General features: G+C 46.8%; 1 protein-coding gene across 1 annotated transcript in view; it reads left to right on the top strand.

The window, feature by feature from the left end:
• Nucleotides 1-19,465, top strand: part of SPAG17 (sperm associated antigen 17) — a 259,615-nt gene that overhangs the window by 104,492 nt on the left and 135,658 nt on the right. Inside the window, exon 3 of the mRNA XM_069760452.1 lies at nt 2,170-2,229. Coding sequence (XP_069616553.1) covers nt 2,170-2,229 — 60 coding nt within the window. The remainder of the gene's footprint in view (nt 1-2,169; nt 2,230-19,465) is intronic.

Here is a 19,465-nt window from a genome sequence, read left to right as displayed (position 1 = left end):
CACCCCGTTATACCACACCTAGGCTATACACACCCCATTATACCACACCTAGGCTATACACACCTAATTATACCACACCTAGACTATACACACCCCACTATACCACACCTAGGCTATACACACCCCATTATACCACACCTAGAATATACACACCCCATTATACCACACCTAGAATATACACACCCCATTATACCACACCTAGGCTATACACACCCCACTATACCACACCTAGGCTATACACACCACACTATACCACACCTAGGCTATACACACCCCATTATACCACACCTAGGCTATACACACCGCATTATACCACACCTAGGCTATACACACCTAATTATACCACACCTAGACTATACACACCCCACTATACCACACCTAGGCTATACACACCCCATTATACCACACCTAGGCTATACACACCTAATTATACCACACCTAGACTATACACACCCCACTATACCACACTTAGGCTATACACACCCCACTATACCACACCTAGGCTATACACACCCCACTATACCGCACCTAGGCTATACACACCCCGTTATACCACAACTAGGCTATACACACCCCACTATACCACACCCAGGCTATACACACCCCATTATACCACAACTAGGCTATACACACCCGACTATACCACACCTAGGCTATACACACCCCACTATACCGCACCTAGGCTATACACACCCCATTATACCACAACTAGGCTATACACACCCCACTATACCACACCCCACTATACCACACCTAGGCTATACACACCTAATTATACCACACCTAGACTATACACACCCCACTATACCACACTTAGGCTATACACACCCCACTATACCACACCTAGGCTATACACACCCCACTATACCGCACCTAGGCTATACACACCCCATTATACCACAACTAGGCTATACACACCCCACTATACCACACCTAGGCTATACACACCCCGTTATACCACACCTAGGCTATACACACCCCATTATACCACACCTAGGCTATACACACCTAATTATACCACACCTAGACTATACACACCCCACTATACCACACCTAGGCTATACACACCCCATTATACCACACCTAGAATATACACACCCCATTATACCACACCTAGAATATACACACCCCATTATACCACACCTAGGCTATACACACCCCACTATACCACACCTAGGCTATACACACCACACTATACCACACCTAGGCTATACACACCCCATTATACCACACCTAGGCTATACACACCGCATTATACCACACCTAGGATATACACACCCTGTTATACCGCATGTAGGTTATATACACCCTGTTATACCACATCTAGGTTATATACACCCTGTTATACCACATGTAGGTTATATACACCCTGTTATACCACATGTAGGTTATATACACCCCGTTATACCGCATGTAGGTTATATACACCCTGTTATACTCACCCCGTTATACCGCATGTAGGTTATATACACCCTGTTATACTCACCCCGTTATACCACATCTAGGTTATATACACCCTTTTATACCGCATGTAGTTTATATACACCCTGTTATATCGCATGTAGGTTATATACACCCTGTTATACCACATCTAAGTTATATACACCCTGTTATACCACATGTAGGTTATATACACCCTGTTATACCACATCTAGGTTATATACACCCTGTTATACTCACCCTGTTATACCGCATGTAGGTTATATACACCCTGTTATACTCACCCCATTATACCGCATGTAGGTTATATACACCCTGTTATACTCGCCCCGTTATACCGCATGTAGGTTATATACACCCTGTTATACTCGCCCCGTTATACCGCATGTAGGTTATATACACCCTGTTATACTCGCCCCGTTATACCGCATGTAGGTTATATACACCCTGTTATACCACATGTAGGTTATATACACCGTTATACTCACCCCGTTATACCGCATGTAGGTTATATACACCCTGTTATACCGCATGTAGGTTATATACACCCCGTTGTACCGCATGTAGGTTATATACACCCTGTTATACCACATCTAGGTTATATACACCCTGTTATACCGCATCTAAGTTATATACACCCTGTTATACTCACACTATTAGATACATGATAGATATTTTTGGTTTATTTTCCCATTTTCTTGTTGCTTTATTTTGTTTCTACTTTTGTAGGTTCATGAACTTGGAAACCCAAAACTCAAGAAAGCGAAAGACGTTCCTCAGTATTCCGAGGTAAGTGCGACGTTCCTCAGTATTCTGAGGTGAGTGCTTGCGGTTTTCTCTTTCCAGCGCAGGTATCCCAGGGTTTTCTAGATCGGCCATCATCAGAATATCTGCATCTTCCCGTACGAGCCATAAAACACCCGGCTGTTTACCCCGACACTTACCACCCTTTTATTACCCCCCCCGCAGGCCCCGGGCGCGCCATTTGCTTGGTCCTAAAGTCTTGTGTTGCTTTTTCGCCCGGAGATGCCTCATAAAGTTTTAATGCATCTCAGTTTTAAGTTGATATAAACCGCGCTGCGGTCACGAGGGGGAAACGCGCGCGGCCATCACTGCGTCTCTGCGGACTCATTTAACACATACTCGATTGTTAACTTTATTGGCTTAACCCTCTGCCTGCCGGGCACGTTTCCCGGACACATTCATATAACGCACATTAACAAGTTATTTACGAGGTAAGGAATTTAAAAAAAAAAACCCACGGTGCGTACACGGCGCTGCCTTCAGTCAGGGGATGTAATTGGCGCAGCCGTCTCCTCCAGCAAAGGTCTGCACATTCTCTGGATCTAATTACCTGGGACCCTCGATGTACAGAGGCAGCTGCCAGACACGAGACAAGCAAAGGAGGAGATGAAGGGTTATAAGAAGCTGTAAGCCCAGGAATTGAGTAGATGGCACTTCATCACAGATAACAGAAGGGTCCATCTGGACCCCCTGGATCCCCTATATTAGATACAACCGAGGACCACCATAATAACTAGCACTGCCTTTACCTTGCGTGTAATGCCTCATCTCTCTTGTAGGGGGCATTGTCTGCCCCTTCTCACAATGATTACTGCTATTTAGGAGGAGCAGGTGGCACCTGGTTGTCACAGCCGGATCCCGCGTAATTAAAATTCTGGGTGCAAACATTGAGGAGGCATTAAATGGGTGCTCCATGGTAGGTAATTGCTCCTCGTTAGATAGGTCTCCAGCCGTTGGCTGCAATCTGTGGGGAAACTTAGCTGTAAAAAGCCCTATCTCCCCACAGCTCCCCCACAGGGGGAATTAGGAATTACACAACAATGGGTGGTTTGCGCAGTACGGGTCCTCCACCAAGTGACGCGCTTTATATCCACTTCCTGTTATGGCCCAATCATGAGGATCATCAAAAGAGGTCCTCCAGCCTTATACCCTGACAGGTGGAGATAGAAAGGTGATATTGTGGTAATGAAGCTGAGACTGCAAATTATATCAATTCTTATAAATACTGGTAAATTCTATTAATCTTACCGACGGCAACAAAGGTGGAGGGTTGTAACGCGCCTCTCTTAGAAGAATTGTCCTCTCTATGCCACAGTCAGTTTGGCATGTACTACATTGGAGTGTGGAGCTGAAGGAATCTCCCCTTACTTATCCTTAACCTTCGGCAAGAAGGATTGAGCTTTCCATATCCGATTTCTAAATGACAATCATTAGAATAGTCTTCACCTGGCAGTGGAAGCATTGTCGCGTCGTCTACAGATTAAAAACAGGATGCAGTGCATTGAAGATAAGGTGAACCGAAGAGATATAGACCAAACATGGGTGACGAGTCTACTACCGGTAGGCTGTTATGGAGTCAATAGCATGCAAGAGTGGAAGCTGCCTTCACATCCAGTCATCCGGACAATTAGGGCACAATCCAGCTGTTGCCAGAGCTGCAGCCATTATTGAGGACTTGCCCCTGGAGTCGGATGAAATGAATAACAAGGATACTGTATGGATGGTCCCTGTCTAAGGTTTACCTTTACTAATAGATATGAGGGTAGAACCTGCTGGATATCAAATAAAACTGTGACCAAGCAAAGGTTGACCAACCACTGCTGGAACCAAGTTTAACCTTCAACTGGTGAAGCCAAGGTGGACTTTCCACTGGTGGAGCCAAGGTGAACCTTTCAATGATGGATTAATGATGATCCTTCTGCTGGTGGAGTGAAGGTGTACCTTCCACTGCTTAAGCCAAGGTGTATCATCCCCTGCTGGAGACAAGGTGGAACTTCCACAGGTGAAGCCAAAATGGACGTGGCAGTCGTGGAGCCAAAATGGACCTTCCACTGGTGGAGCTAAAATGGACCTTCCACAGGTGGAGTCAAGGTGGGCTTTCCACTGGTGAAGCCAAGGTGGACTTTGCACTTCTGGAGCCAAGGCGGATCATCCACTGCTGGAGCCAAGGTGAAACTTCTATTGGTGGAGCCAAGGTGAATCTTTCACTGTTAGAGCCAAGGTGTTCATTCCACTGGTGGACCCAAAGTGGGCATTCTGGTGGAACCAAGGTGGAACTTGCACTTGTGGATCCAAGATGTACATCCACTGATGAATCCAAAGTGGACCATCCACTGCTGGATTCAAGGTGGAACACTGGTGGAGCCAAAATAAACCTTCTACTAGTTGAGCCAAGGTGGACTTTGCATTGCTGGGACAAATGTGGACCCTCCAGTCCTGCAGCGATGGTGGACCTTCTACTGGTGTTTGGGTCTTTCATGACTGAGCTACAGGAGACCAAGATCTTTGATGGAACAATTGGAACATGGTGAGCGGAAACAAGATGAATGGAAGCAATTACAGAAATCATGAAGGAAGCCTACAGACCCAAACAGAAGAAGGGATATCATTGAGGTCCTCCCTGCCTTCTTATCATGACATCGGATATAATGTCTATTATAAGTGAGTAGTCCTCTAATCGATGATAAAAGACATCATCAGACAACATAGGTGGATTATAACGCCACTCCACAAGAACCTGAAATGATGAGTAAGTGTTATACTATTACGGTCTTCGGTAAGGGAGAATCCTCAAACTGGAACTGGGACTCTAAACTATCCCTGTCCCTGGGGTATTCTTGAAGGTAGAGAGGCCTGAGTCTTCGACCTTACTTTGCTCCTATTGATCTGTCCCCTTCCACACTCCATGAGTCATGGGACAGAAATGTAAAGTAAACAAGACACAAAGACAAAACAGGGATAACAGAAAGCAACAAACCTACAAAACACTCACCAAAGGTATATAGAGAAGGATAGGAATGTACCAACCAAATGGAAATAGGACAGTGAGGAAAGCGAACACCCAAAAACAGCACGCAACTTTCTCCAGCAGCAACAACAATTTCCTATTTAGCACAGCGTCATCAAGGAGCTAGGAAGCAAAGCTTTTACTGGCAAGCGGGAGAAGGTTTGTCCAAGTTTTAAAGGTAGAGGAAATGACCAGGTCAGGAACAGCTGAAATGGAGCTTCAACTTCCTAACCAACATAGAAAGGGTTGTTAACCTCTTCAGCACTAAACAAAGCAAAATCCATTCAATATGGGACACAAACACACAGGCTAAATATAAGATCTGTGATTCACAATAAGCAGTTATCACGTTAGAACCCCAGATCTCCCAGGAGGACGTGACACACTTGAAACAGTAAGGCCACTTACACATATAGAGTATTTGCATTTTTTACCTTAGTATATAGCAGCCAAAACCAGGAGTGGGTGATGAATACTGAAGTGGTGCCGGGTTTCTATCATACTTTTCCTGTGACTGTTCCACTCTTGGTTTTGGCTTATAAATAGTGATATAAAATACTGACGAAATACTCAATGTAGCTTAAGACATACAGAACCCCCCACACATAACCCCCACGAAGATCTGCGTTTCTATACATGGGCATCTTACCACAGGCTTCTGTAACGTAGGAACATGAAATCAGGGACCTTGTTGGTATACAGTATAAATATCCTGCAAAGCAAATATGGTGTCGACACGTGTGTTCCTATAGACATGGTGGTAATCGACCCTATATACATGCCATGTGCCCCTCTATATACAGTGCCTTGCGAAAGTATTCGGCTCCCTTGAACTTTTCAACCTTTTCCCACATATCCTGCTTCAAACATAAAGATACCAAATGTACATTTTTGGTGAAGAATCAACAACAAGTGGAACACAATTGTGAAGTTGAACGACATTTATTGGTTATTTTACATTTTTGTGGAAATTCAAAAACTGAAAAGTGGGCGTGCAATATTATTCGGCCCTTTTACTTTCAGTGCAGCAAACTCCCTCCAGAAGTTCATTGTGGATCTCTGAATGATCCAATGTTGTCCTAAATGCCTAATGATGATACATATAATCCACCTCTTTGTTATCAAGTCTCCGTATAAATGCACCTGCTCTGTGATAGTCTCAGGGTTCTGTGTGAAGCACAGAGAGCATCATGAAGACCAAGGAACACAACAGGCAGGTCCGTGATACTGTTGTGGAGAAGTTTAAACCCGGATTTGGATAAAAAATGATTTCCAAAACGTTAAACATCCCAAGGAGCACTGTGCAATGATCATATTGAAATGGAAGGAGCATCATACCACTGCAAATCTACCAAGACCCGGCCGTCCCTCTAAACTTTCATCTCACACAAGGAGAAGACTGATCAGAGATGCAGCCAAGAGGCCCATGATCCCTCTGGATGATCTGCAGAGATCTACAGCTGAGGTGGGACAGTCTGTCCATAGGACAACAATCAGTCGTACACTGCACAAATCTGGCCTTTATGGAAGAGTGGCAAGAAGAAAGCCATTTCTCAAAGATATCCATAAAAAGTGTTTAAAGTTTGCAACAAGCCACCTGGGAGACACCAAACATGTGGAAGAAGGTGCTCTGGTCAGATGAAACCAAAATCAAACTTTTTGGCAACAATTCCAAACGATATGTTTGGCTTAAAGGCAACACAGCTCCTCACCCTGAACACACCATCCCCACTGTCAAACATGGTGGTGGCAGCATCATGGTTTGGGCTTGCTTTTCTTCAGCAGGGACAGGGAAGATGGTTAAAATTGATGGGAAGATGGATGGAGCCAAATACAGGACCATTCTTGAAGAAAACCTGTTGGAGTCTGCAAAAGACCTGAGACTGGGACGGAGATTTGTCTTCCAACAAGACAATGATCCCAAACATAAAGCAAAATCTACAATGGAATGGTTCACAAATAAACGTATCCAGGTGTTAGAATGGCCAAGTCACAGTCCAGACCTCAATCCAATCAAGAATCTGTGGAAAGAGCTGAAATCTGCTGTTCACAAACGATCTCCATCCAACCTCACTGAGCCCGAGCTGTTTGCCAAGGAAGAACGGGCGAGAATTTCAGTCTCTCCATGTACAAAACTGATAGAGACAGACCCCAAGAGACTTGTAATCGCAGCAAAAGGTGCAACAAAGTATTAAGTTACAGGGGCCAAATAATATTGCACCCCCCACTTTTCAGGTTTTGAATTTCCACAAAAATGTAAAATAACCAATAAATTTCATTCAACTTCACAATTGTGTTCCACTTGTTGTTGATTCTTCACCAAAAATTTACATTTGTATCTTTATGTTTGAAGCCTGATATGTGGGAAAAGGTTGGAAAGTTCCAGGGGGCTGAATACTTTTGCAAGGCACTGTATGCCATGTGCCCCTATAAACATGGTGGAGTACATAGACATTTTGTGTGCCCCCTGTACACATGGTTGTGCCACCTGTAGACATGGTAGTTACCCTATATGCTTGATGGTGCCCATATAGACATGTTGTGTGCCCCTGTAGACATGGTGGTGCCATTTGTAGACTTGGTAGTAATTATATATACATGCTATGTACCCCTATAGACATGGTGGTGCGTCTATAGAGATAGTGGTGCCCCCTTTAGACATTGTAGTGACCCTTTAGACATGGTTGTGCCCCTTTAGACATGGTATTGCCCCTATAGACATGGTGGTGCCCCCTTTAGACATGATGGTGCTTCCTTTAGACATGGTGGTGCCCCTTTAGACATGTTGTGTGCCCCCAGTAGACATGGTGGTACTCGTGTAGACATGGTGGTGCCCCCTTTAGACATGGTGGTGCCCCTTTAGACGTGGTACCCCTACAGACATGGTATTGCCCCTATAGACATGGTGGTGCACCTTTAGACATGGTGGTGCACCCTTTAGACATGATAGTGCCCCTGTAGACATATTGTGTGCCCCCAGTAGACATGGTGGTACTCGTATAGACATGGTGGTGCCCCCTTTAGACATGGTGGTGCCCCTTTAGACGTGGTACCCCTACAGACATGGTGGTGCCCCCTTTAGACATGGTGGTGCACCCTTTAGACATGATAGTGCCCCTGTAGACATGTTGTGTGCCATTTTTAGACATGAGGGTGCCCCTATAGATATGGTGGTACCCTCTTTAGACATGGTGATGCCTCTTTAGACATTGTAGTGTCCCTATAGACTTGGCGGTGCCCCTATAGACACCTGTGAACCCCATCGGGGACAGTGATGATAATGTGAGCAAACTGTAAAGCGCTACGGAATATGTTAGCGCTATATAAATGAAGATTATTATTATCTACTATATAATTGTCTAAGGGTCACTTCCGTCTTTCTTTCTTTCTGTCTGTCACGGATAATCATTGGTCGCGGCCTCTGTCTGTCATGGAAATCCAAGTCGCTGATTGGTCGCGGCAAAACAGCCACGACCAATCCGCGACGGGCACAGTCCGGAAGAAAATGGCCGCTCCTTACTCCCCGCAGTCAGTGCCTGTCGCCCACATACTCCCCTCCGGTCACCGCTCACACAGGGTTAATGCCGGCGGTAACGGACCGCGTTATGCCGCGGGTAACGCACTCTGTAACCGCTGCTATTAACCCTGTGTGTTCAACTTTTTACTATTGATGCTGCCTATGCGGCATCAATAGTAAAAAAATGTAATGTTAAAAATAATAAAAAACAAAAATCCTGCTATTCTCACCCTCCGTTGTCTGCTGAGCCGCTCGCGCCGGCCGCCATCTTCCGTTCCCGGCGATGCATTGCCAAATTACCCAGAAGACTTAGCGGTCTCGCGAGACCGCTAAGTCTTCTGGGTAATTTCGCAATGCATCCTGGGAACGGAAGATGGCGGCAGCCGCGCGCGTATCGCCGGAGCTTCGGTGGATCTCAGGGGTGAGTATATATATATACTACGTGGGCTGTGCTATATACTACGTGGGCTGTGTTATATATTACGTGGCTGCTATATACTGCATAGGCTGTGTTATATACTACGTGGCTGCTATATACTGCATAGGCTGTGTTATATACTACGTGGCTGCTATATACTGCGTGGGCTGTGCTATATACTACGTGGGCTGTGTTATATATTACGTGGCTGCTATATACTGCATAGGCTGTGTTATATACTACGTGGCTGCTATATACTGCGTGGGCTGTGCTATATACTACGTGGGCTGTGTTATATATTACGTGGCTGCTATATACTGCATAGGCTGTGTTATATACTACGTGGCTGCTATATACTGCATAGGCTGTGTTATATACTACGTGGCTGCTATATACTGCGTGGGCTGTGCTATATACTACGTGGCTGCTATATACTGCGTAGGCAGTGTTATATACTACGTGGCTGCTATATACTGCTTGGGCTGTGCTATATATTACGTGGCCAGTGTTATATACTGCGTGGCCTGTGTTATATACTGCGTGGCTGCGATATACTGCATAGGCTGTGTTATATACTACGTGGCTGCTATATACTGCGTGGGCTGTGCTATATACTGCGTGGCCAGTGTTATATACTACGTCGCCTGTGTTATATACTGCGTGGCTGCTATATACTGCGTGAGCTGTGCTATATAGTACGTGGCTGTGTTATATGCTGCGTGGCCACTGTTATATATTGCGTGGCCTGTATTAACACATCGGGTATTCTACAATATGTATGTATATAGCAGCCACATAGTATATAGCACAGGCCATGTAGTATTTGTCTGCTATATACTACATGGCTCCTATATACTACATGGCCTGTGCTATATACTATGTGGCTGCTATATACATACATAAATACGTATTCTACAATACCCGATGCGTTAGAATCGGGCCACAATCTAGTAGTATTATAAACATAATGGTGCCCCCTATAGACATGGCGGTGCCCCCTATAGACATGGTGGTGCCACTTTAGACATGTTGTGTGCCCCCAGTAGACATGGTGGTGCCCCCTTTAGACATGGTGCCCCCGGTAGACATGTTGTGTGCCCCCAGTAGACATAGTGGTGCCCCCTATAGACATGGTGGTGCCACTTTAGACATGTTGTGTGCCCCCAGTAGACATGGTGGTGCCCCCTTTAGACATGGTGCCCCCGGTAGACATGTTGTGTGCCCCCAGTAGACATAGTGGTGCCCCCTATAGACATGGTGGTGCCACTTTAGACATGTTGTGTGCCCCCAGTAGACATGGTGGTGCCACTTTAGACATGTTGTGTGCCCCCTGTAGACATGGTGGTGTCCCATGGGTTGCACCACAGTTTGAGAACCTCGGCTCCGGAGCTGCACAGTCTTGACTGTAGATGTGCAGCATTGGAGCCTGGTACCTGGGCAGGGATAGTAGTGGGGCTGAACAGCAGTGATGATTCCGCACTTATGACCTCCGGAGCAGACATCTATGGCTGCACTGGACCAGGGTGTAATCGCAGTCACATGGAATACATTGATGTGGAAGATTAAGGCTCCGCTTGATGTGAGCAGCATATGTTCCCATCAGGGGGTCCCGATACATGTGTGCCCAACTGTCTGCTGACAGACGCCCAAGAGCCGGTGGTGGATGAGAACTGAGTGTGGGCCAGGATCCTGCGCCTGATGGATGATATGCGATAATCATTACCAGCCAAGACACCCACAAAACAGAAGCGAGTCAGCATATCGGGGAGCCGCAATCTGAGGCTCATCCCCCCCTAAATCCGGTCACTATGGATGTATCGGAGCCATCGCCCGACACCCAGCATCAGAAGGAATCGAGATATCTCCATACTGAGTAAATGACATGATGGCTTCCAGAATATGTCGGGGCGACAGTCACCTAAGCTAATAGTCTGGTATAGGCAGGGGCAGAAGATAGCACGGGCGAAGAGCAAGTGCCCCCGGGGCTCAGTGCAATCCTCACAGTGTGCACTATAAGGCGCTGTTATGTCTTCTCTCTGACACTATCATGGAGCTTTGCAATCAAAATCCTCCCCCCATTTCTAAATTCGGATTATTAGTAACACTTACAACTTTTCTGATATTTGCAATAAACCAATGAGACAAGAACAATGTAAAGATCTGATTAATATAAAGAGATGCAGTACCCGTATTATCCAACTCTTCATGATCAGCAAATTCGGTATTTAGTAGACCCCTCTGGCTGTTGTAACCAGCTATAGACGTGGTGCATTGCTAGATACCAAACTCTTGCAGCGTCCCTGAAGATTCTCAGCGCAGTCCTCATTGGAAATGGCCTTTAGGTCGTCAAGAGAGAAGTTCAAAAGTAAACACAAAAGATCATTGCACATGCAAGGATACGAGAAGATACAGCAGCATTGACTGTTCCTAGCGATACAGCCAGGAGCAGAGGTCACATAGGAGCCCCACTACCTGGATGAGTCAGAAAGAGGAGGCTAACTTCTGCTGCTGCAGATTCTGGATGAGGACGGTGCTCAAAACTTCCTCCACTGACTGCAGCTGGTGCTGGGGTTTCAGTGAAGCATGGCGAGGGATCTGTTTGATGTCTACAGTGAAGCACAGTTGGGGCTCTGTGATGTCTACATTGAGACACAGCTGGGGCTCGGTGATGCCTACAGTGAAGCATGGCGGGGGCTTGGTGATGCCTCCAGTGAAGCATGGCGGGAGCTCAGTGATGCCTACAGTGAAGCATGGCGGGAGCTCAGTGATGTCTACAGTGAAGCACAGTGGGGGTTCGGTGATGTCTCCAGTGAAGCACAGTTGGGGTTCGGTGATGCCTACAGTGAAGCATGGTGGGAGCTCAGTGATGTCTCCAGTGAAGCACGGTGGGCTCAGTGATGCCTTCAGCGAAGCACGGTAAGGGCTTGGAGACATCTACAGTGAAGCACAGCAGGGCTCGGTGAAACATGGCGAGAGCTCAATGTTGTCTCCAGTGAAGCGCAGTGGGGGATCAGTGATGACTACAGTGAAGCACGATGGGGGCTCAGTGATATCTACATTGAGGCATGGTGAGGGCTCGGCTATGTCTACAATGAACCATGGCAGGGGCTCGGTGATGTTTACAGTGACGCATGGTGGGGTCTTGGTGATGTCTACAGTAAAGCTCTGTGGGAGCTCAGTGATGTCTACAGTGAAGCACGGAGAGGGCTCAGTGATACCTACAGTGAAGCACGGTGGGGGCTCGGTGATGTCTGCAATGAAGCATAGTGGGCGCTCTGTGATGTCTATAGTGAAGCACGGCGGGGGCTCGGTGATGTCTACAGAGAAGCACGATGGGGGCTCAGTGATATCTACATTGAGGCATGGTGAGGGCTCGGCTATGTCTACAATGAACCATGGCAGGGGCTCGGTGATGTTTACAGTGACGCATGGTGGGGTCTTGGTGATGTCTACAGTAAAGCTCTGTGGGAGCTCGGTGATGTCTACAGTGAAGCACGGTGGGAGCTCGGTAATGTCTACAGTGAAGCACGGCGGGGGCTCGGTGATGTCTACAGAGAAGCACGGCGGGGGCTCGGTGATGTCTACAGAGAAGCACGGCGGGGGCTCGGTGATGTCTACAGTGAAGCATGGCTGGTATTAGTGATGTTTAGAGTGAAGTGCAGCGGAGGCTCATTGTTCTAGGACTTGGAAACTTGCATTGTGTGTTGACAAAGATGAATCCAATCAAGTACCGGTAAATCCTAGGAGAACACGTCACACCTTCTGTGAGGAGCGGAAGCTCAAGTATCATTGGACTTTCCAACAGGGTAACAATCGAGGCGCCTCACAGTCCACTATGTTTTGGTTTCAGAAATCGTGGAACATCCTGAAGCAGCTGTCAGCGTCCTGACTTGGACACCATAGAGAATCTTTGGCGGGATGTGAAGATGGCGGCTACATTACCAAACCCAAGAATATTAGTGACATGGAGGCCATTACCTATGAGGACTGGGCTGTGATTCTTCAGGAACACATCATGGCTGTAGCAGGTGATAACAGCCAGAGGGGCTCTACTGAGTACTAATGACAAAGGTCATGAAGGGGGGATACTTCTGATATTGCAGGAGTTGGTAAAAGTGGCATTTTGTGAGTAATTTGGAGAAATGTCTCGCTGTTAGTTGCTCAGATATTTACATTGTTGTTGGTTTGTTGGAAACAGCAGAAAGGTTGTAAGGGTGAGTTCACTAGATGTTTTTTCAGCTGTTTTTTTTTTTCTGCAGCAATACCTGATCTCTTGGCAGAAAAAAAGCTGCAGAAAAAAATCATGTTTTCCTTCTTTTTTCTTGCGTTTTGCACGGCATTTTTTGCATGCTAAATTTGTCTCTTGTGCATGCTGATAAAGTTTAGTGTTGAAAATAAGTCTTATTCCAAAGAATGAGGTTTTGGAACAAAAAACACAGCAAATCATAATACCTGCGTTTTTTCAGCGTTTTTTCACCACCTATTCAAGTCAATGGGTGAAAAACGCTGAAAAAAACGCTGCTAAAACACTGAAAGAAGTGACATGCTCTGTGTCCAAAAAACCATGCAAAGCACAAAAGACTGATGACAAAAAAAACCAAGGTGTGTGCATGAGATTTCGGAAATCTCATAGACTTTGATGGTACTGTAAAACGCAGATGAAAATTGGCTTAAAAAATGCAGCAAAAACATTCAAAGTGAATATGAAGTGCAAAAAAACACAAAGAAAGTGTCTCATGTGTCACGTGTGGGATCGCTGAGTGTCCCTCGACAGCTCTCGGTCTGAGTTGGGCCTGGTGCCTCAGATTTTACACTTTGAATGGTTTTCATGGATTCTTAATATATGGCAAACTACGGTGTGGCCAATAGAAAGTTGCCTTCCCCGGCAATAACACGGCGAGACGAATTCTTCAGGATTCCAAACACTGAGCACCAAACACCAATTTTCTGCTCATGAAGTGGTGTTTCATAAGTCAAATGGGGATCATTAGTGACCCGTACCTCGTGTTCTCTGAAGCTACATGACCTGATAACCAAGATTCGTCCATCATGAAGTCGTATTTCATCAGTCAATTATGGATCTTCAGTAACCCATACCTCATCTTCTGTGAAGCTACAGTACTCGATCTGATTACCAATCTTCGTCCATCATGAAGTGGTGTTTCATCAGTCAAATAGGGATCATTAGTGACCTTGTACCTCGTGTTCTGTGAAGCTACATGACCTCTTAACCAAGCTTCGTTTGTCATGAAGTGGTGTTTCATCAGTCAATTACGGATCTTCAGTGACCGATACCTCGTGTTCTCTGAAGCTACATGACCTCTTAACCAAGCTTCATCCATCATGACGTGTTTCATCAGTCAATTACGGATCTTCAGTGACCCGTACCTAGTGTTCTGTGAAGCTACATGATCTCTTAACCAAGCTTCGTCCATCATGAAGTCGTATTTCATCAGTCAATTACGGATCTTCAGTAACCCATTCCTCATGTTCTGTGAAGCTACAGTACTCGATCTGATTACCAATCTTCATCCATCATGAAGTGGTGTTTCATCAGTCAAATAGGGATCATTAGTGACCTTGTACCTCGTGATCTGTGTAACTACATGACCTCTTTACCAAGTTTCGTCCATCATGAAGTGGTGTTTCATCAGTCAATTACGGATCTTCAGTGACCCGTACCTAGTGTTCTGTGAAGCTACATGACCTCTTAACCAGGCTTTTTCCATTATGAAGTGGTGTTTCATCAGTCAAATAGGGTTCTTCAGTGACCCGTACCTTGTGTTCTGTGAAGCTACATGACCTCTTAACCAGGCTTTTTCCATTATGAAGTGGTGTTTCATCAGTCAAATAGGGTTCTTCAGTGACCCATACCTTGTGTTCTGTGAAGCTACATGACCTCTTTACCAAGTTTCGTCCATCATGAAGTGGTGTTTCATCAGTCACATAGGGATCATTAGTGACCTTGTACCTCGTGTTCTGTGAAGCTACATGACCTCTTTACCAAGTTTCGTCCATCATGAAGTCGTGTTTCATCAGTCAATTACGGATCTTCAGTGACCGATACCTCGTGTTCTCTGAAGCTACATGACCTCTTAACCAAGCTTCATCCATCATGACGTGGTGTTTCATCAGTCAATTACGGATCTTCAGTGACCCGTACCTAGTGTTCTGTGAAGCTACATGACCTCTTAACCAAGCTTTTTCCATTATGAAGTCGTATTTCATCAGTCAATTACGGATCTTCAGTGACCCGTACCTAGTGTTCTGTGAAGCTACATGACCTCTTAACCAGGCTTTTTCCATTATGAAGTGGTGTTTCATCAGTCAAATAGGGTTCTTCAGTGACCCGTACCTTGTGTTCTGTGAAGCTACATGACCTCGTTACCAAGTTTCGTCCATCATTAAGTCGTGTTTCATCAGTCAATTACGGATCTTCAGTGACCGGTACCTCGTGTTCTGTGAAGCTACATGACCTCTTAACCAAGCTTCGTCCATCATGAAGTAAAGCAATGGGTCCAAACACCCATCACCGATCAGTCAGTCGCCACGTACAGGAGCCGATACGTTGTTTGTCTTTCAGCTCCGCACATGTTATTGGATTTGGTTTGAGGTTTGGAGATTTCAGGGCTCGCTGACACATTGTTCGTGATGCACCCACTTGCTGACTGTCTTCGAGTTGATTTTTGGGGATTACTTACAATCTGCTGCTGAATTTCCTGACCAATGGAGGCCTCGGTTTCTTCATGCTTGGGACAGAGCCGGTTTGATACCACTCTGAGTACCCCGTTTGCCAGGAGGCTTTGTTCCTGGGCATTTGTTGAGAAGGCCTCTTGCTTTTCCTTAATCCATCTGATTCACATATAGCTTTCCACATTCACTACTTACTGATCAAGGGAGAACATGATGTGCACAGTCCGACTGCACAGGAAGGCAAAGTAAGGTCGGCGCGCTGCACATGGGGCGACACCACTTCACCAGAGGGCAAGGGGCGACGGCCTCCCTCCAAGAGTCTAGCACTGTAGCACCGGCATTGGAGGCTTCTCTTCCACTGCTGGACTACAAAACTTCAACGTCATTCTAATACCTGGAGGTCAGAGTCAGATGACCACCAGGGTCAAAGCCCCCATCTACCATTCCTTTCTGTGAGCAAAGAGAGGTGAGGGGAAAGGTTTATTTTTTAAAATTCTGAAATGCCACCTTTAATATAGTCCCTGATCACTGTTTGGCGGTATTATGTGAGGACTGTGCAATGATTGGTCAGTGTATTCCACTGCCATGCACGCAGTGGTATGTGAGTACGTCATGTGGACTCATTATGGGAATGTTCTTGTGCATTCTTTGGCAATATTATATGAGCACTGTATTGTAAGTGGTCACTCTATGGCACTGCTACCGTACAAGTCAAAAAGTTTGGACACCCCTGTTCATGCAATGTTTTCCTAGTCTCTATTGGAATGTGCAATAGTAGATTCAGAGTAAAAGCACCAAATCCACAAAGGAATATATGGAAACCACAAGTAAAGAAACACATGTGACACAAGCCAGAATATGTGTTATCCTCAGATTCCTCAGTGCCCCCCTATGAATCTGATGACAGCATTACACCCCCTCGGCTTCTCTCCGCAGCTTCATCAGATCATAACCTGAAATGGCTCCAGCAGTCCTGAAGAATTTCCCGGAGATGCTGAGCACTTGACAGCTGCTTTATCTTCTCCTTGCGTCCAACTCATCCCAAACCATCTCTATTGGCCGAAGTCGGTGATTGTGGAGGCTGTGTCTTTATTATCGCCATTGGCTGAAGTGGGTGATTGTGGAGACCATGTTATTACTATCTGGTGAGGCGACGGCAGCTTCAGTGGTGCGAGGCGGCAACTCTGGTGTTGGTGAGGCGGCAGCTCCGCTGGTGGTGAGGCAGCAGCTCCGGTGTTGGTGAGGCGGCAGCTCTGCTGGTGGTGAGGCAGCAGCTCCAGTGCTTGTGAGGCGGCAGCTCCGGTGCTTGTGAGGTGGCAGCTCCGCTGGTGGTGAGGCAGCAGCTCCAGTGCTTGTGAGGCAGCAGCTCCGGTGCTTGTGAGGTGGCAGCTCCGCTGGTGGTGAGGCAGCAGCTCCAGTGCTTGTGAGGCGGCAGCTCCGCTGGTGGTGAGGCATCAGCTCCGGTGCTTGTGAGGCAGCAGCTCCGGTGCTTGTGAAGCGGCAGCTCCGGTGCTAGTGAGGATGGGGGATACTTGGGAGATATTTTGGAGGCGATTGAGTGAGGAACCTATGAGTGTAGAGGAGAGAAGGAGGTCATGGAAGGACCGGAGATTGCATGTTGGAAGATATCTGGAGATGATATAAGTTGACAGATTATGGACAGCTTTGTAAGTCAATGCTAGTTTCTACTGCCTTCGTTGTGAAAATTGGAGCCAATTAAGGGATTTGCAGAGTGGAGGAGTAGCGAGGGGAGACGTGGATTATTCTAGCAGAGTTAGTTGAGGCGCGAGATGAGGGCACACTATTATTTTAGTAGAGTCAGGGTTGAGGAAAGGACTGATTCTGAAACTACCGTATTTTTGAGTTGGAGGCTAGTAAGAGCTTTGATATGTGGTGTGAGTGACAGGGCAGAGTGAAGGGTTACTCCGAGGCAGCGGACTTCCAGTTCAGTGGAAAGCGTGATATTATTTATGCTTCAGCTGTATGTCGTTAGTAATTATGGTCAGGGTAGTTTCGGTGACGTGGTGGAAATGGAAGGTGGATTATAGGTTGTCAGATAGTGACTTACATAGGACAGTTCAGCATGGAGTTTGGAGGTGAACGGGACCGGTGATAGGGGCGATAGCTGGACGCTGAGGTCAGGTTGAGTAAGTTCTCCTTCAGTGATGGTGGAAAGGAAAGTTATCTGGGAGGGCAGTGGTCTGTGATACATAGGGGTTGTGATGGTTGAGCAGTAAAGTCTTGCCTGGTTTGGTCTATCTTGTTGAAGTGTATGGCAAGGTTTTCGGCAAAGATGAGGAAAGTCGGAGGGGACAGTGGAAGGCGGAGCTGGGAGTTAAAAGTGTTGAATAACTGTTTGGGTTTGTGAGATAAAGAAGATATGAAGCCGCAGGCTCCATCCCTCTCCTCCTTCTCGGTCACAACTTCTTTATACAGACTGAGTTGTGTGCATTGTCCTGTTACAACACAAATGAGGCACTAAGTGCAAACCAAATGTGATCATGGCGACTGCAGAACGCTGTGGTCGCCATGTTGAACAAGTGTGCCATGAATTTATAGTAAATCACCAACGTTGTTACAAGCAGAGACCCTCACACCATCGCACCTCCCCTCCATGCTTCACGCACCTCACACCATCGCATCTCACACCATCACACCTCCCCACATGCTTCACACACCTTACACCATCACATCCCACTCTATCGCACCTCCCCCCATGCTTCACACACCTCAAACAATCACACCTCCGATTCACACACCTCACACCATCGCTTCCCACACCATCGTACCTCCTCCATGCTTCACACACCTCACACCATCGCACCTCCCCTCCATGCTTCACTCACCTCACACCATTGCATCTCACACCATCGCATCTCACACCATCGCACCTCCCCTCCATGCTTCACACACCTCACACCATCGCACCTCCCCCCATGCTTCACTCACCTCACACCATCGCACCTCCCCCCATGCTTCACTCACCTCACACCATCGCACCTCCCCCCACGCTTCACTCACCTCACACCATCGCACCTCCCCCCATGCTTCACACACCTCACACCATCGCATCTCCCCCCATGCTTCACTCACCTCACACCATCGCATCTCACACCATTGCACCTCCCCTCCATGCTTCACACACCTCACACCATCGCACCTCCCCTCCATGCTTCTCTCACCTCACACCATCGCATCTCACACCATCGCACCTCCCCTCCATGCTTCACTCACCTCACACCATCGCATCTCACACCATCGCACCTCCCCTCCATGCTTCACTCACCTCACACCATCGCATCTCACACCATCGCACCTCCCCTCCATGCTTCACTCACCTCACACCATCGCACCTCCCCTCCATGGTTCACGCACCTCAAACATCACACCTCCCCTCCATGCTTCACACACCATCGCACCTCCCCTCCATGGTTCACACATCTCAAACCATCGCATCTCCCCCCATGCTTCACACACCTCACACCATCGCATCTCACACCATTGCACCTCACCTCCATGCTTCACACACCTCACACCATCGCATCTCCCCCCATGCTTCACTCACCTCACACCATCGCACCTCCCC

The sequence above is a fragment of the Ranitomeya imitator genome, chromosome 3, assembly GCF_032444005.1.
Source record: "Ranitomeya imitator isolate aRanImi1 chromosome 3, aRanImi1.pri, whole genome shotgun sequence".
NCBI lineage: Eukaryota > Metazoa > Chordata > Amphibia > Anura > Dendrobatidae > Ranitomeya > Ranitomeya imitator.
The sequence above is the reverse complement of the archived record's forward strand: the minus strand, read 5'-3'. Positions and strand labels throughout refer to the sequence as shown.